This window comes from Syngnathus scovelli, chromosome 4, assembly GCF_024217435.2.
Source record: "Syngnathus scovelli strain Florida chromosome 4, RoL_Ssco_1.2, whole genome shotgun sequence".
In the NCBI taxonomy this organism is placed as follows: domain Eukaryota; kingdom Metazoa; phylum Chordata; class Actinopteri; order Syngnathiformes; family Syngnathidae; genus Syngnathus; species Syngnathus scovelli.
In genome coordinates this window covers 8,232,584-8,248,126 of record NC_090850.1, presented here as the reverse complement: position 1 = coordinate 8,248,126, position 15,543 = coordinate 8,232,584, and the positions used below count along the sequence as shown (strand labels likewise).

Sequence of the window (15,543 nt, the reverse complement as noted above, 5' to 3'; positions counted from 1 at the left end):
CTCTTTCCTTTCTGTCCCTTCCCACCGCCAGGATGTATTAGAGGGCAGTAATCTGCGTGTACCGCTGCAAGAACTTCATCAGATGATCATGACGCCTATCAAGGCTTTCACAAGTGGCGAGGAGACGTCCTTGCAGCGCCCTCTCCTGAATACGGAATCCAAAAGCTCTGCACCTGGATCACATCTCGCTGGAGGAGGTGGAGAGGCTGAGGCAAGCTCAAGTGTCATTGCAGAGGGGGATCTACCAAGCCAGTTCACTCGTGTCATGGGCAAAGGTGAGCTGAGGACACAGCTGGTCAGTTGAATTAATATTGAGAAATTATCATCAAGAAATTTTTTTATAATTTCCTATCTTGGTCTCAGTTTGCACTCAGCTTCTGGTGTCAAGGTCAGATGAGGACAACATCAGCTCCTACCTACAACTCATTGACAAGTGTCTTATCCATGAGGTACGCATTACCACTGCTAGTTCTATTCGTCCAACGTTTTAGTAAGTTAGGTCGACCATAGCTAATTTGCCTAATCTAACTCGCAAAGCTTTCTTGAAGTACTAGCAATTCTCAAAATTACTATAATAGACCAGTAGAATTGGAGGAGAAACTGAAATGCCATGTCGTGGTAAAGTTCAGCAGAAATGCTTTTGGTCAATGACAGCATTCAAGTGATCTGTCAGTTGTTTTGAATGATGTACTTTCTGTTTCAACACCCTAGTCATCCACTCTACTGAACTCTGTTCTCTTCCCTTGACCATCAGTCCTTTGGTGAAACTCAAAAGAAGAGGCTGTTGTCATGGAAACAGCAGGTCCAGAGGCTGTTCAGATCCATTCCGAGAAAAACGCTCCTTGACATTGCAGGTTACAGAACGCAGAGGAGGTATATATACACTATGTTGCCTGCGTTCTGCATTGTACATAAGTCAAGGAACTAAACGAGATGGCATGTTTTGTCCTGTAGCAGTCGTGGATTCGGTCAGTCCAACTCCCTCCCTACCACAAGCTGTGTTGGGGGCAGTGTTATGGCACGGAGAAGCCTTCGGCAGTTCCAGATGCCCTCGAGGAGCTTACCAGGTGCAAGGCTAGGCCTGCTAAGCAGTAGTGGCCTGCTGGGACCCACGCCTCGCAGTAGCAGCAGCACACCCACGGGCCCCAAGCAGGGGAGACAGGTGAGTCACACGGCAGGATTCTATTTTTTGGCCCAAATTTAGACTCCCCTCCCGACAGTCGTAGGTCGGCCCCGATTCCAGTAATGCCTCCAAAGATAATCTTACCAGATAATCATACCACGGTGGTGTTTTCAGGCTGCTCCCCGCTGCTTGGAAGAACATGCGACCTCGAATTAGGGATATTCAACATGTTGGATTTTTTGGGGGGCCGACTTCACACCATGTGTGGTGTCCCCCGAGCACAAACAACCATGTAGCCGGTTGACGGCGACATGCAGACAATCGGTAAATGAGGTGACGAGGTGGCATGGAAGCGCAGTGGGGAATCCAAAATCAAAACAGTTATGGGGCCATAGAAAGTTTTTATTTTTTATCACCCTTTTTTTCTATTAAAAAATCGAAACAAAATCTGTCCGCCATTTGTTCACTCTGAAGCCACAATTTATCTTGGGAGGTTTTGCAAGATTTGACGTGACGTCTGACGTGAATATTCATGAAGGAAATTGTGTGTGATGTGTTGCTCCTGCCATATATGTTCAAAACTGTGATTTTTATCTTATTTTTAGTTGTGTGTGTGTGCGTGTGCGTGCGTGCGTGCGTGCGTGCGTGCGCGCGCGCGCATGTGTATATAGTATACATACACACACATACACACACACACATTCCATAGTGCAAAAATAAGACAACGGAATGGGGTGTAGTGTTGGCGTCAGACAAATGAAATGAGGTGGATGGAACTTTAGGGAAGTCACCCCGCATACCATAAAGCTTGCGTCAGGGCTGAAACAGGAGGAGCTATAAAGCTGCTTCAGGCTCGTCCTGGCACTCTTTGGTCGGGGCTGACCCATTTCAGTGGAAACCGCGGTCTCTCCCTCTCTCACACATACTCATCCCCAACAATGGGAGGAAATACCTCAGTTCCTTTTCCCCATACCTCCTTGTGTGTTTGTATTGTAGATCTGTGCAGAGGAAACTAGGGAGAGATATGTGAGGCGTACTAGTTTGGCAGTTTGGGAGAGGTGTTTGTGAGGGAGGGGCAAAGACACAACAGAGAGAGAGACAGGGAGGGAGGGAGGGAGAGAGAGAGAGAGAGAGAGAGAGAGAGAGAGAGAGAGAGAGAGAGAGAGAGGGAGGGAGGGACAGAGAGAGAGGGAGAGAGAGAGAGAATTTACGTTTGAATATTAGAGAAATAAAGAGCGCGAGAAGCAGTGAGAACAGAGCATAGGCATTTCCTGTTTTTCCTTGGCCCGCGCACTGGAGGTCCATGAGTGGGGTTGTAGAGAGAGCAGGGTTAGTGTTGGAGGTTATAATAGGCAGGTTACAGTGAGAGATTTCTGTGATCACAGAACCATCAAACGTTTCATTGTATATAGTCAACAATGTTGCAAGAAACGTGCTCAGGAAAAAAAAGACACAAATTAACTGACAAAGATTTGAGAAGACACAAACATGAAGCTACCAAGAACCCATTATCCATCAGTTCTACCATTTTACAGAACTTCAATAACTGATAAGATGAGAGTGACTCTTGACGGACCAGCCAGACCCGTGACTGGATCATTAACAGCTACAGAGCTCCACTTCAAATCAGACACCAGCAAGGTGTCGTTACGTAAAATGAGCTGGTTGGACCTTTTCGAGTTAAAGGTGCACTTAAAATAAACTCTAAAATTAAAACTTAATTAAAATGAACCAACTGTCATTCCATCCCCTGCTCAAAGTACTCCACTTGGTAGCTCGTCGGTAAAGTCCTTTAAGGTGACAGAATGAAGATGTGGCCCCTTCTTCACCTGACCTAAACTCTATTGAGAATTTGTAGTAGTTTCTAAATGTGAGATTTATGCTGGAGGAAAACCGTACACCTCTGTGAACAATGTCTGGGAGGTTGTTTCTGCACAGAAAGTTAATACTCATCAGATCAAGAAATTGACAGACTCCATGGATGGAAGTCCTGTAACTTATTAAAAAGAAGGGTGGCTATATTGGTCTCTGTTCTTTTATTTATTTATTTATTTTTTTAGTTTATAATCTCACTTTTAACGAGTGAAAATAAGCAAGTGAGATGCAGAAATTTCTATTTTTACTTTAGTTGCATATTAATTCTGCACACTATTTCCCCTAATAATTGTGTACGCAGACATTTTCCCAAGAAAGCCAGAATCTCACTTTTACTCTCTTACGTATTCAAGTTTGGGGTTCATTAACATTTTGGTTGACAGAGAACACTAAAGTTGTTCAAAAACTCAATTAATTTTTGCCATTCAATGTCTTTACTGCTTATTCCAGCAAAGGTCGCAAGGTGGCTATTTTAGCTGACTTCGGGCAAGCGGCAAGGTACACCCTCCAATCACAGGACACAAACTGCATATTAAATTTACAATTTAGCATAAATAGTCACTTTACCAAATTTTGCCATCCATCCTCTGTTCTTTGTCACCAACCTGGGCACCCTTCCGTCCTTATTCATAGAATAATCATCGCCGTCTGTCCTCGTCCTTGAAAAGGGCTTCCGAACCCGGTCCCTCCATCATCAGTCTGGAAAAAAAAACGTCCAACGGATGAGAAACCCAATTTCATTAAAATGGTGGAGTGCATATATCTTTACCATATGGCGGCGGTAGACGTTCACTTTTTTGTGTATGCGGGTGCGTGCGTGCGTGCGTGCGTGCGTGCGCGCGCGCGTTACAGTCCACGATGTTTTTGTTGCCGTTTAATAGTTTTGTGTGTTGATGGGGTCCTGCTCCTACCTGATTGGTGCCCCACGTCTCTGACTCAGCTAACCAATCAGTGGTCGTCACAGTCTTTCAATTAATAAACCTAAGCAGCATAATTTCTGGAATCTGAGAAGTACCCATAGAATTGATCCATTTTTACATGTAAAAAACTATATTGCATTTTTAAGATGTCATAATAAATAGTCTGCATAGTAACTGTCCCAATAGTCAGCAGAGTTCCCAAAACCTCTGTTTGAATATTTTTGCAAAAGAGCAACTAGTAACCAATCTAACAACGTTTGGTGATGACGTGGAGACTTTTGGAGTCTCCGGGAGTCCCTCAACCAGGGCAGTAGATGTTCAACTTTTTGTGTCCAAACTATGCTTGGGTGAATAATCCATTGTCTAGTTTTATCAGTCCCCAGAGACCCAACTATTTGTATTTGTAAGAGGTTAACTATTGCTATTATCTTTGATAGCAAGTGAGTATGTGTATGGCTCGATACATATCCGGCTGATATCTAAAGATGTTGACAGTTTTTTATCCCCCCACTTCATCAAGTTGATTGGTCTTGCGTGTGTATTTTTTTTCCCTTCAGGGTCTGTGGTTTGCCAATCCTGGAGGCAGCAACAGTATGCCGAGTCGAACTCACAGCTCCGTGCAACGGACCCGCTCCCTGCCTGTTCATACAACTCCGCAAACTATGGTTATGTTCCAACAAGCTGGTAGGAACCTTTGAAAGAAATCTCACACATACTCATATGTTCTTTGTGTAGGACACAAATTTTGTCTTTGCAATTAGGGCAACTTGCAGCTTGTCATTAGAAACATATAACTAATGTATTATTTCATAATTGGACACTGCCTACTAACACTGATTTATTTGCATAAGTGTAAAATTTCAAGTCACGTCAGGAACCACAACAATCTTAAGTTCTTACCTCCCCAAAATGTTTTCTTTAACCAAAGACCAAATACCATGCTGACATGAATCCTAAACATTTGTGCAAAACTGCTCACTTCGAATATCATCTAAGTAGCTGATGAAAATAATCAACACTGGATTGCTGCATTGAAAACACTGCACACACACTGAAAACACAGAACCATTGCAAACACTGAAAACATATAACTTTTGTTGTCGCTTGCTTATTTAGAGTAGAATGTGCCTACATAAAACAACAAAACACTGTATTCAATCAACGTGACAACACATAGTCCTTATATCGCTGGGTTTGTATCACTACGTGACCGCCTCTGGTTGTGGCAGGGGTATTTCTGTTCCCAGTTCCTCTGGGGGTATGTCCTTCTGCGACCATATGAGGAACAGGAACTGCCTCCGCATTTTCCTTGGCCTGTAGCTGATTGGGGATGTTGACCTCCATCGGGTCATTGAGGGTCACTCCCTGTGCCCGCCTGAGGTGCCTGCGATTTCTCCTTATGACGCTTCCCGAGAGCAACTGCACTTCGTAGGACCTCCCATCCACCGGTTTCAGCACCCGGCCCAATCTCTAGACAGTGTGAGGTGGGAGTGGCTGTATCCTCACACAGTCACCTGTTTTAAGTATGTCCAAGTCTTTAGCTGCTCTGTTGTAGTATGCACTCTGACACTGCTCTTTGTTCTTTAGATTCCAACTTATCTGCTCCACTTGTGGTTTCAGCAGGCTTTCTTTTGTTGGTAGCAGTGTCTGGGTTCTGCGAATGAGTAAGCTCTGTGCTGGGCTGCTTTCCAGGCCCTGTGACGGTGTGTTGCGGTGGTCTAGAAGAGCCAGATAAGGATCCATATCGGCTGCTTTGGCTTTGATAAGATGTTGTTTGGCTGTCTTAACAGCTGATTCAGCCTTGCCGTTGCTCTGTGGATAGCCTGGTGATGAGTTCATATGCCGGAAACTCCACCGTTCACAAGTCCTGGGATGCATATTGTGGCCCATTGTCTGAGACCACCGTATCCGGAATGCCTTGGCGCGCAAAGTGACCTTTAAGTGTCTTTATCACCGTGGTCGACTTTGTATCCGGCAAGTAGTCAAGTTCCCAAAAGTTTGAAAAATAATCCACAGTGATGAGATAGTCTCTGCCATCCAGAACAAAAAGATCCATGCCCACCTTAGCCCAGGGCCTGTGCGGAACATCATGTGACATCAATGTTTCTTTCTGCTGTTTATTGTCTATTGACCTACAGATTTCACATTTGGCAACATATTGCTTCATGCCCTGCCAGAAGACGCATTCGTTGGCTCTCTGTAGGCATCCTTCAGCACCCAGATGCGATGAGTGCAATAGCCCAGTGTGCCTTCTGCATGAGCGCTGCGCCCAACCTAGTGTCTGAGGCGTCGCACTCTACTGACAGCTCCTCACCCGGATTTTAATATTTCAGCACTAGAGCATTCATTATTGTCTCTTTAAGTTTGAGGGATGCCTCCGCGTGCTCTGTTGTCAATTTCCAATCCTCGTCTTTGTGCGTCAGATCCCTCAGTACTTTGCATTGGTCTGAGAGACGAGGGCAAAACTTTGTGAGGTAGTTGACCATACCGAGAAGCCTCTGCACCCCTTTCACATCTGTCAGCGCTGGCATCTGCTCCACTGCACACACTTTTTCCGGATCCGCTTTGAGTCCCTCTGCCGACAAGCAGTGTTCAATGTACGTGGTCTCCTTCTGTCCCAATCTGAATTTTTCCACATTTAGTTTTATGTTCTTTTCCCTGCATCTGTCAAGAAACTGCTTCAGTTTGTCATCATGGTCCCGTTCTGCTTCCTCCTGTGTCTCCCCTTGTCCTGTGATCAGGATGTCATCCGCAACAATGTACAGACCGAGCACATTGTCCAAGGCCTGTGTGAGCTTTCGCTGAAATATTTCTGGTGCTGGACTTATGCCCATCGGCATCCTCAGCCATCTGTAACGTCCAAAGGGAGTGGCAAATGTTAAATAGCTGGACTCCTCCTCCAGCTGTACATGCCAAAATCTACTCTTGACGTCACACACTGTGAACACTTTGGCTCTCAACAAGTCGGCTAAGATGTCCTCAGTGGTTGGAAGTGGGAAGTGGCTGCGTTTCAATGCTGTTTAATAGTTTAGGATCAATACAGACTCTTGGCTTGCCATTCTCTTTCTGTACCACCACCATAGCACTGATCCAGTCCGTGCTGCAGTCAACAGGGGTGATTATTCCTCTGCGTTGCAGGTCTTTGAGCTCCTCCTTCAACGGTTTCATCAGTGCAACAGGGACCCGTCGCTTTGGCAGCTTTATAGGCTTCACGTTGCTATCTCCATTTTATATTTTCCTTCCAGACATCCATCTCCAGTGAACACATCGGCATAACTTGTTTTAATTTGTTCCATTGTCCACTGTTCTGTTGCGATTTTCCCTGTCGTGACTATCTCATCTGTAGCCATGATATTCTCATGGTGCACTTTGCCTCATTGCCTCACTGGCACTCCTGCCCAGGAGTGGCACTGCACCCTCTGTATTTACCACTTGAAACTTCAAGCGATATTGTTTGTGATTTCGTGGATTTCTAATTTAGATTTTACATTTCCCCAATGGCCTCACCATACTTTTGTTGTACATAACTAGCACTGTGGTATAATGCTCCGGCTTAATGTCAGGGTTCAACAGGTTAATTGGAATAACGTTGCATGTAGCCCCACTGTCTATTTGAAAATTGACCAGGTCCGTTCCCTAATAGCATGCCAGCAAAGAGAAGCCGGGTGTTAGTCTTAGTTGTGTTCATCTCATCACAGTGTGCTCTTGCTGCTCTCACATCCATGACTGAGCCTGTCTCCACTCTACGCTTATATGTGATACATCTTCAAATCTATCGCTCATATCTTCTGTTGCTACGGCCCTCACGTTCTGCTTCCACGTTTGGTCCGTTCTAACCCTGCATTTCGCCGCAAAGTGTTTCTCTTTGCCACATTTGGCACACTTTTTCCCAAATGTCGGGCATTTAAATTTACTTTTCTCATGTGTTTAACCACAGAATTTACAATCCACCGAGTTGTTGTCAACTTTCCTCTTGTACTGACTGCACTTCTTGAACAGCGTGTACCTCCTCCCCCGACGGACCTGTGATGGTTTTAACATTCTCCTTTGAGAGCTCCGCAGCTCTGCACAGTTGCAAACATGTGTTTGGAGCAGGAGCGGGCAAACCTTTTGACTTCCAGGCCGAATTGGGTTCTAAATTTTGACCGGGGGGCCGAACCAGGAGCAGATGGATGTAGTGTTTGTGTGAAGTAATATAAACGACATGTAAAGGTCATTGCATAAAGTTTTTTGGCCTTTAGCAGGTAGCAAAGGATGCATAGTTAAAACAAGCTTTTTGAAAACAAATGCATTTATTAAAAAAAATATTTCACCCAAAAAATTCTATCAGTAATTCTCATGAAATACGACACTGTTATTATGAATAACAGTTTCCATCACTTCAGTGCCTGCAGGTTAGATTTATAAAAGATGTTTATCTTATGAGGCGAAATCACATCAAACGGCAAACATTCTGACCAAATACATCATCTTGAAGAATCAGTGAAAATATACATCTAAATAAAGTAATAAAGAAATCAAAACAGCAACACAGTGACGGATATCTGAAAATCAGAGCAGAGCTTAAAGGCCTAGAGACATCACTTTTTCTTTTTTTCAATTAGAACGGAATTTGATAGAATGTATAAAGTGAACACATTTGCCGCATTGGAAATTAAAAATGGACACCGATTACTAAGAATAAAGCTAAAATGAAATGCCAGTTTATCGATCAGGTCCCGCACGAAGCCAAACTGGCGGCGCCATTACTGTGACGTCACAAGTTGTACATCTGGATGTCAACAAACCCAAACAACATGGCAGATGATAGCGACAGCTCCGTTTTCTACCGGCAATATTAGCATCATTTTATCCGATTCAGAAACCTCTTTTGACGCAGAATATGATGAATCTAGCAGTTCACTTGGGCTGAGCTGAGCACATTTTCTGAATTGTGCCCCTCCCGTCACTCTGGTTAGGTTGGCATAGTAAAAAGTGCTCTTGGGGGCTTTAGAGTGCCGAGTTGATCTCGGCACATGAAGACATGACCACCTGCAACGTTTGGTTTAGGTTTTATAAGCATTTTTAATTTTATTGCTTAAATCGCATTTTCCCGACGAGCTGAGCACGTTTTCTGAATTGTGCCTCTCCCGTCACTGTGGTTAGGTTGGCATAGTAAAAAGAGTAGAGTGCCGAGTTGACCACTGCGCATGGAGAAATGAACATCTGCAGCGTTTGGTTTAGGTTTTAGGCGCATTTTTAATTTTATTGCTTAAATCGCATTTTTTCGACGAGCTGAGCACGTTTTCTGAATTGTGCCCCTCCTGTCACGCTTCGACGTACTTTTCAAAGTCAAAGTCTCAAAGTCTCCTTTATTGTCAATTCCTCAGCATGTCAAGACACACAAAGAGATCGAAATTACATTTCTCACTATCCCAGGGTGACAAGACAGAGTTCACAACGCACATACAAGTAAACAACACAGGAAAATTAAAACAAGAAGATGAACAATAAGAGTGATAGCACGCTAGCTGCTCCCGATGCACAGCAGAGTGCGGAAAGATGACAGTCAACCAGGCCACTGTGAACACGAGCACACAGCAGGCACGCACTGTCCGGTTCGTAGATCCTATCAGGCGAACGCAACCCATCTTGTCGTCCCACGAACGAACGTACGCCAGGATAATGGAAGGCACGGCTAGGCGAGCTGGGATGGCCGCAAACCTGGCCCGACGTCTCCGCGCTGGCCCCTCTTCTCTTTTTGTTTACATTCACTGAAGCTAAACGCGTACAACTTGAGACGTCATGAGACGTCACTTCTGGCTGGCGGCTCGGTGCAGTCAAACTCGTCTGTGCGGCAAATTTAAATTATATTTTTCAGAGCAACAGCTTCCTTTTCGTTGTTTCGAGCGTCAATTTATATTTATAAGCCCATAAGCTAACTAAAACCGATTTATACATATACCGGTGTCTCTGGGCCTTTAAACTCACAAACACCTGGGGATAGAGGTGAGGAAACAGGAAACACTTCCTTAAAGTCAGCCTTAAGAACTTTAAATGTTAAGAATAGTCGCAAACAGGTGGTGCATCAATGTCCTTGAGCATCCTGCATTGTTTGAAAATGAGAATGTCGCTAGTTTCAATCCCTGCTATTTGTACAAATTATTTTCAAAATTTTTTTTTTTTTTTTCCAACAAACTAGAGAAACTCCCCTTCATTTTCAGTGGAAACAATGTTGATGGTCTCCCTTTTCTTGCTAGTGCATCATAGTCTGGAGTAAAATTTGTTGTGGCCGAGGTTTTGGTCCGTTAACCTAGATCTGTGACAGGGCTTTGTTTATGTTCACGTGGCTGAACGTCTGCTCACACACGTCGGTCGAGCCAAATTGTCCACTCTTTTTTTTAAACACTCGGCACTCAGTGTCCGCCTTTCTTTTCCTTGGGCCACTCATTTTAAAGGAAGGATTCCAGAGGAAGGTTTGCGAGTGGCTTTAGCGTAAAACTGTATCTGAAAGCTCAGCGCGCGAATTACGAGAATGCTGACGCCACAGCCCACACTCGAAATTCGGCACTGATAGAAATAGAGCGCGGAGTGCACCGTTTCCGTACTACTGAGTACACGCACTTGTGAGTGTGCACCGAGCTTTCTGACACGGCTTCCGGTAGTAAATGCGCAGGCGAGCGGTTCCCCATCTACTGGGGAAACGCAGTCATTGCAGGGAAAATGACAAAAAAATAATTAATAATACAATTTATTCAGGTTTGGCGGGCCGGATTAAACGGCCCCGTGGGCCGGATGTGGCCCGCGGGCCGTACTTTGCCCATGACTGGTCTAGAGTGAGGTTTCAGTCTCTCATCCCTGCGCTGTTGCCACCACACACATCCCGATCCCGAATGAGGGAGTCTCTCAATGTCCCAAGGTTGCATGTTTTTGCCAACTGTCTCAGTTCCGTGAGATAAGTGTCTATATTTTCGCCGATGCCCTGATTTCTAGTGAAGAAATGGTAGCGTTCCACAATCTCGTTCACGACAGGTTTACAGTGATCCTCAAACTTTGTAATGATGTCCTCTAGTTTCCACGTATCCTTAGCCACGTCGCCCATCAGGGTATCCAAGAGCTCTCTGTCACCCTCGCCGACAAGATAACTGGACAGCTGTACCGTCTGTCTGTCATCAGCCTCCTCCATTACTAGATCCACATAAAGTGCAAACTCGTCCCTCCAATTCTTCCATGTCTTAGAGACGTTGCTGGAATCCAAGCACAACGTTTGCGGCGTCCTCAGTCCTTCCATGTCGTCACTCGGTAGCCGTATGCTAGCGGCTAAGTTAGCATCCAGTAACAGTCCTCGCCCGGAAAAATCACTTGCAAGCTCAGACGGAGTCCTCCTCCGCTGCCAACATGTTTAATGTATGATGTTTTCAGAAACAAGGCACACACTCTGGTCTCAATTCAACCCAACGTGGTTGTAACTTTTATTTCCGTCTCCTGGTACACTTAGCCCAACCCTGTAACCGGAAGTGTCCGCTCTTAAAACGTTCCCCGTTCCCTCAACAGTTCCCAGTTGACTAACAATATATCATATTGTTACAACATGTACCATAGCAGCACTCGACGGAAAGTTGGGACTTCTTCCACAGTTTCTCAACTGCCAGCATGTCAGAGGGTGTGAGTGGAGAACGTATGTGGGAGAGGAAGAAAACGAGGCAGGGAAGGGAAAGCGTGAGAGTCCCACAATGGGGCTCTTTGTACAGTGAGGACAACTCTCTGGCCCACTTTCCTGCCTTCTCTCTCTCCCACCTGACCCACTCTCTTTCTTGACTGTCTCGCCTATCCCTCGTTCCCAAGTCTGCAGAGTCATGCACTCTCAGGCAGACAAGGCCAGTTTAAAAGTCCACTCCCTTCTCTCGTTGTATGAACGTATTGTATTGTAGTCCCAAGTGGTTGGAAAGACCCACGTCAATTGAGGTGCGATATTGAAAAAGGGTGGAATGTATATGTCCCGTTTTGATCACAGGGTTAGGGGAGTGAGACTCGAGTTGTTTTGGAGAGTGGCTGGTCATTGAAGCCTATAAATAGTCTACTGTGGATGACTGCCTAACTCAGCTTTTCTCTCAGACCGCAAGGGATTTTCACTGCCCTGTCTCTATTGAAGACTCAGCTAAAGACTGAATAGCTAGAAGGGGTTGCTTGGTTGCATAGCCCAAATATAGGCCCAACACTCCTGGAAAATCTTCACCTCTAACCAAACCCTTGCTCTTAAATATTTTTCACCCAGGTCAAGACCTGAGGCAGTCAACAGAAACTCTTACCTGGGTTATATGTCCTCTCATTCATTCAGTTTATTTGTTTATTTATTAAATAGTGTAGTTTAAAAAATAGTAATTAGACTGACTTTTGGACATAGGAGGTTTCCACCTGACAGTGACTACATGCCTTCCGTTCTACTATGGTCAACTTTTTGTTACGCCCTCTACTGCCATGTTTTATTACAGCCTATTGCATTTGTCTTCTGCAACGTCTTCTGTGTCATTTTTTATTTTTATTTTTGACAGTTTAAAAACCTGGCCAGGCATCAAAAGCAATCATGGTCTGATAGTGTTTGTCAATCCCCCGCCTGGTCATGTCCATCCTGTGTTTTTTTCCCCACAGTGGCCTGCAACGTAATTGCCATGTGCCTGCTGGAAACAATATGAGATATTCCTCCATTTATGTTAACACAAGCTTACCGTAATTCATGTTTTCCTTTTTTAAATCACAGTTTATTGACATGGTGGTTCATGGTAGAGGTCACCCACCCTGTGCACACACTCGTATCAAATATCCATTCTTGTACCATATGATATAAAGACAATTTAGTCTTTGTTTTTACCTTGAATTAGTACTATTCATATGAATGATTTACTTTTGACTAAAACAGGAACTACACCATTATTTGACATCTGTACCATGTGGCATTCAAATATGACGTGACTTGACTTGTATCACACTCATTGTTTTATCTGTAGTTGGAAACGACCGTATTCATCTTGTTTATTATTTAATCATTGTGTGTCTTTTTTTTTTCTTTTTTTTTTCTTTTTTTTTTTCTTCCATGTGTACAGATCTTCAATTGCCAGTTACGGAGCCGGACATCAACAATCGCCTTGAATCTTTATGTCTCAGTATGACAGAGCATGCATTGGGAGGTAATACATATTTAACTGTTATGCCATTTGTTAATGGAATTTGTGTTTGAAAATGCATACAAACACACACTTTATTTTAAATCTCTTGTCGTATCCTTTGAGCACCCATGTCTTTGACATTTTCCTCTCAACTGTGTTTGGTACTCACAGAATCAAATGTCCCTTTAACTCCTTTGAAATATGCTCATTTATTCTATAACAAATGTACTTAATGTTTTTTCAAAGTCAATTTGCCATGGTTCATTACAGTAACATAGTCATTGTTATCTTTGGGGTCATTAGTACCGGTAATCTCTAGATTCTGAGGCGCTGTATCCTGTTAATTAGCCTTGACTGACATCTTAGCCTGTATCTCACTGAGCAGCAAGGGTTTGCACGTGGCCGTAATGTTGACTTTTGTCAGAGTTGGTTCAAGGTGGCAAATAGTCACCAAGCCAATAGTTTTAATAGTCATCAACAGTTTTTGTTTCTGTAAACACTCACTGAGATACGGGCTTAGGAGGCGGTTTTAACACACTTCAACTCATCTGCTTTTTACTAGCAGAAAGGCACAGGGTGTGACACTGCTCACTCGGGAGACTTTCCATTACAGTGACTGTGCATCTGACTGGGTCCCATGTGCTAGATCTCCATTTGTACCACAGATCTTTTTTTAGTTGTATTTTAATACCATGGGCGTGTTCAAAAACCGCTGCCTTGATGACACATCGACATTCTGACACTAAAATGCAATATATTCTCATGAGAACTCAGTTGCATGTCAATGTCAGACTGTAAAATGAATCGTATTTGTTAATAATTTATAAAAAAGCCGCTGCCCCTGCAGGTTGATTTTCACTCAACTTCCTGATAATCTTCTTGCCACATAGTTCTAAACTGTTTGGTTATGTAGTAAAGATTGAAACGATTGTGTGCGTGCGCGTGTGTGTTTGCATGGTTGTGCATAATGTACAACAAATTTTGGTCAGGGTTACAGTCATTGCCACCCCCACTTAACTTAACTGAGGTGAAGACAGTAGGGCCTCAGTGCTCCACACTGAACTTTGGACAAGTGCTGCTTTGTGTATGCGTGTATGTGTCAGCAGTCGGGAAGGCACAGAATAGCATCGAGCAATAGACCGTAAGACCTTGCTTAAAAAGGAGACTCTTCAACTATCTTCGTCATGGCCAAAAGTATTTACTTCACATATTATGTATATATTCTGAATTCCAAAAGACTTTGATTCGTCAGTGAAACACAAAATTCCAAAAGCTGTATTGCATGTGTGTTTGTGTTGAAAACAAGAAATAAATGTATTGCAGCCACAGAAGTTACCTGAAAGACGCTGATGCTGCATTTTATACTGCATACCATATGGTCATGTCGACCGCAGCACCCCAGTTTGACAGAAACGTAGCACACCGTGGGATTTTAGCCATTTTTCTTTACCGTAGGCAAGTCTTACGAAATGTTCTCATAGTTCAACACGATATCAGTGACTGGACATCGGGACGAGGTGCTCCTGAAGTGCCAGACGCAAAAAATGTTGCGCTGCGGCTCGACCCCCGGTCTCCCGCGCATAACACTAACATTTCCTCATTCTGATGGAGTTTCTCGGGCGTAGGTGCAAGCATTTGGGTAATAAACTTTGAGTAAGCATTATTTCTAATTTCAAATGATTCTACTTATTTTCAGAAATTGCCTTTGCCATACTTGACTGTTGTCTATTAGTCATTTTGCTGCTTTCTCATCCAAACTTGGCAGACAGTGAGGGGGCTTGGGCCCTCACTGTTATGGTTGGGGAATAACACATCTGTCAAAATACTGATAGAGGCTTTCAGAGAAAAACAACAGTTTGACAGCTGTTGCCTCTAGGGCTGCTTAGGAAAATGTTACCAAGCTACGCAGTTCCATAGAAATAAAGCCTGCATAAATGCCCTTTCAAACGCAGTTGACGACTGTCCAATCAAATCAAATTCACGTTATTTATCTGCTTGCAGACAAAGCTCCGGGCACAGTTTCAACACGACACAACCAATCATGTGATTCATGCCATGATTACAACAGTTAATAGAAAAGATTCAAACAGGCACTATGTCAGAAGCTCCGTGGTTTGAATGCCTGTTGTACAGTGCCTTTCAAGGTGCATCTACTATACGATATTACTCCCCTCCTACAGTCATGAGCAATTGTCATCTATGGGTGAATATTTTGAGGAATGAGATGCAGTACATATATTGCAGTGCATACTATAGTGTTACTTTCCAACCTCCAAGTTTCTCCAGTCGGTATTTAATGGCCGTTTTCTTAGGATCTTCAATATTTATATCTATGTTGTATTATCAACACTGCACTGACTGGCTTAATTAACAATAGGTTGGAATTGGAGCGAAAGGGCCTCACACTTCTGAGTGTCTTTTAATCACAAATCCCAATTCCGATGAAAGTGAGACGTTTAAAGCGTAAATTAAAAACAGAATA

General features: G+C 43.8%; 1 protein-coding gene across 5 annotated transcripts in view; it reads left to right on the top strand.

Moving 5' to 3' along the window:
* The window catches only part of samd4a (sterile alpha motif domain containing 4A), a 48,624-nt gene that overhangs the window by 27,017 nt on the left and 6,064 nt on the right, over positions 1-15,543 (top strand). For 3 of the 5 annotated variants that reach the window (XM_049718868.1, XM_049718867.1, XM_049718865.1), the window contains 6 exons: positions 32-275; positions 364-449; positions 755-873; positions 955-1,162; positions 4,476-4,602; positions 12,999-13,082. In XM_049718868.1, the coding sequence (XP_049574825.1) occupies positions 32-275; positions 364-449; positions 755-873; positions 955-1,162; positions 4,476-4,602; positions 12,999-13,082 (868 nt within the window). The remainder of the gene's footprint in view (positions 1-31; positions 276-363; positions 450-754; positions 874-954; positions 1,163-4,475; positions 4,603-12,998; positions 13,083-15,543) is intronic. The other 2 variants (XM_049718869.1, XM_049718866.1) reach the window with 1 other exon arrangement.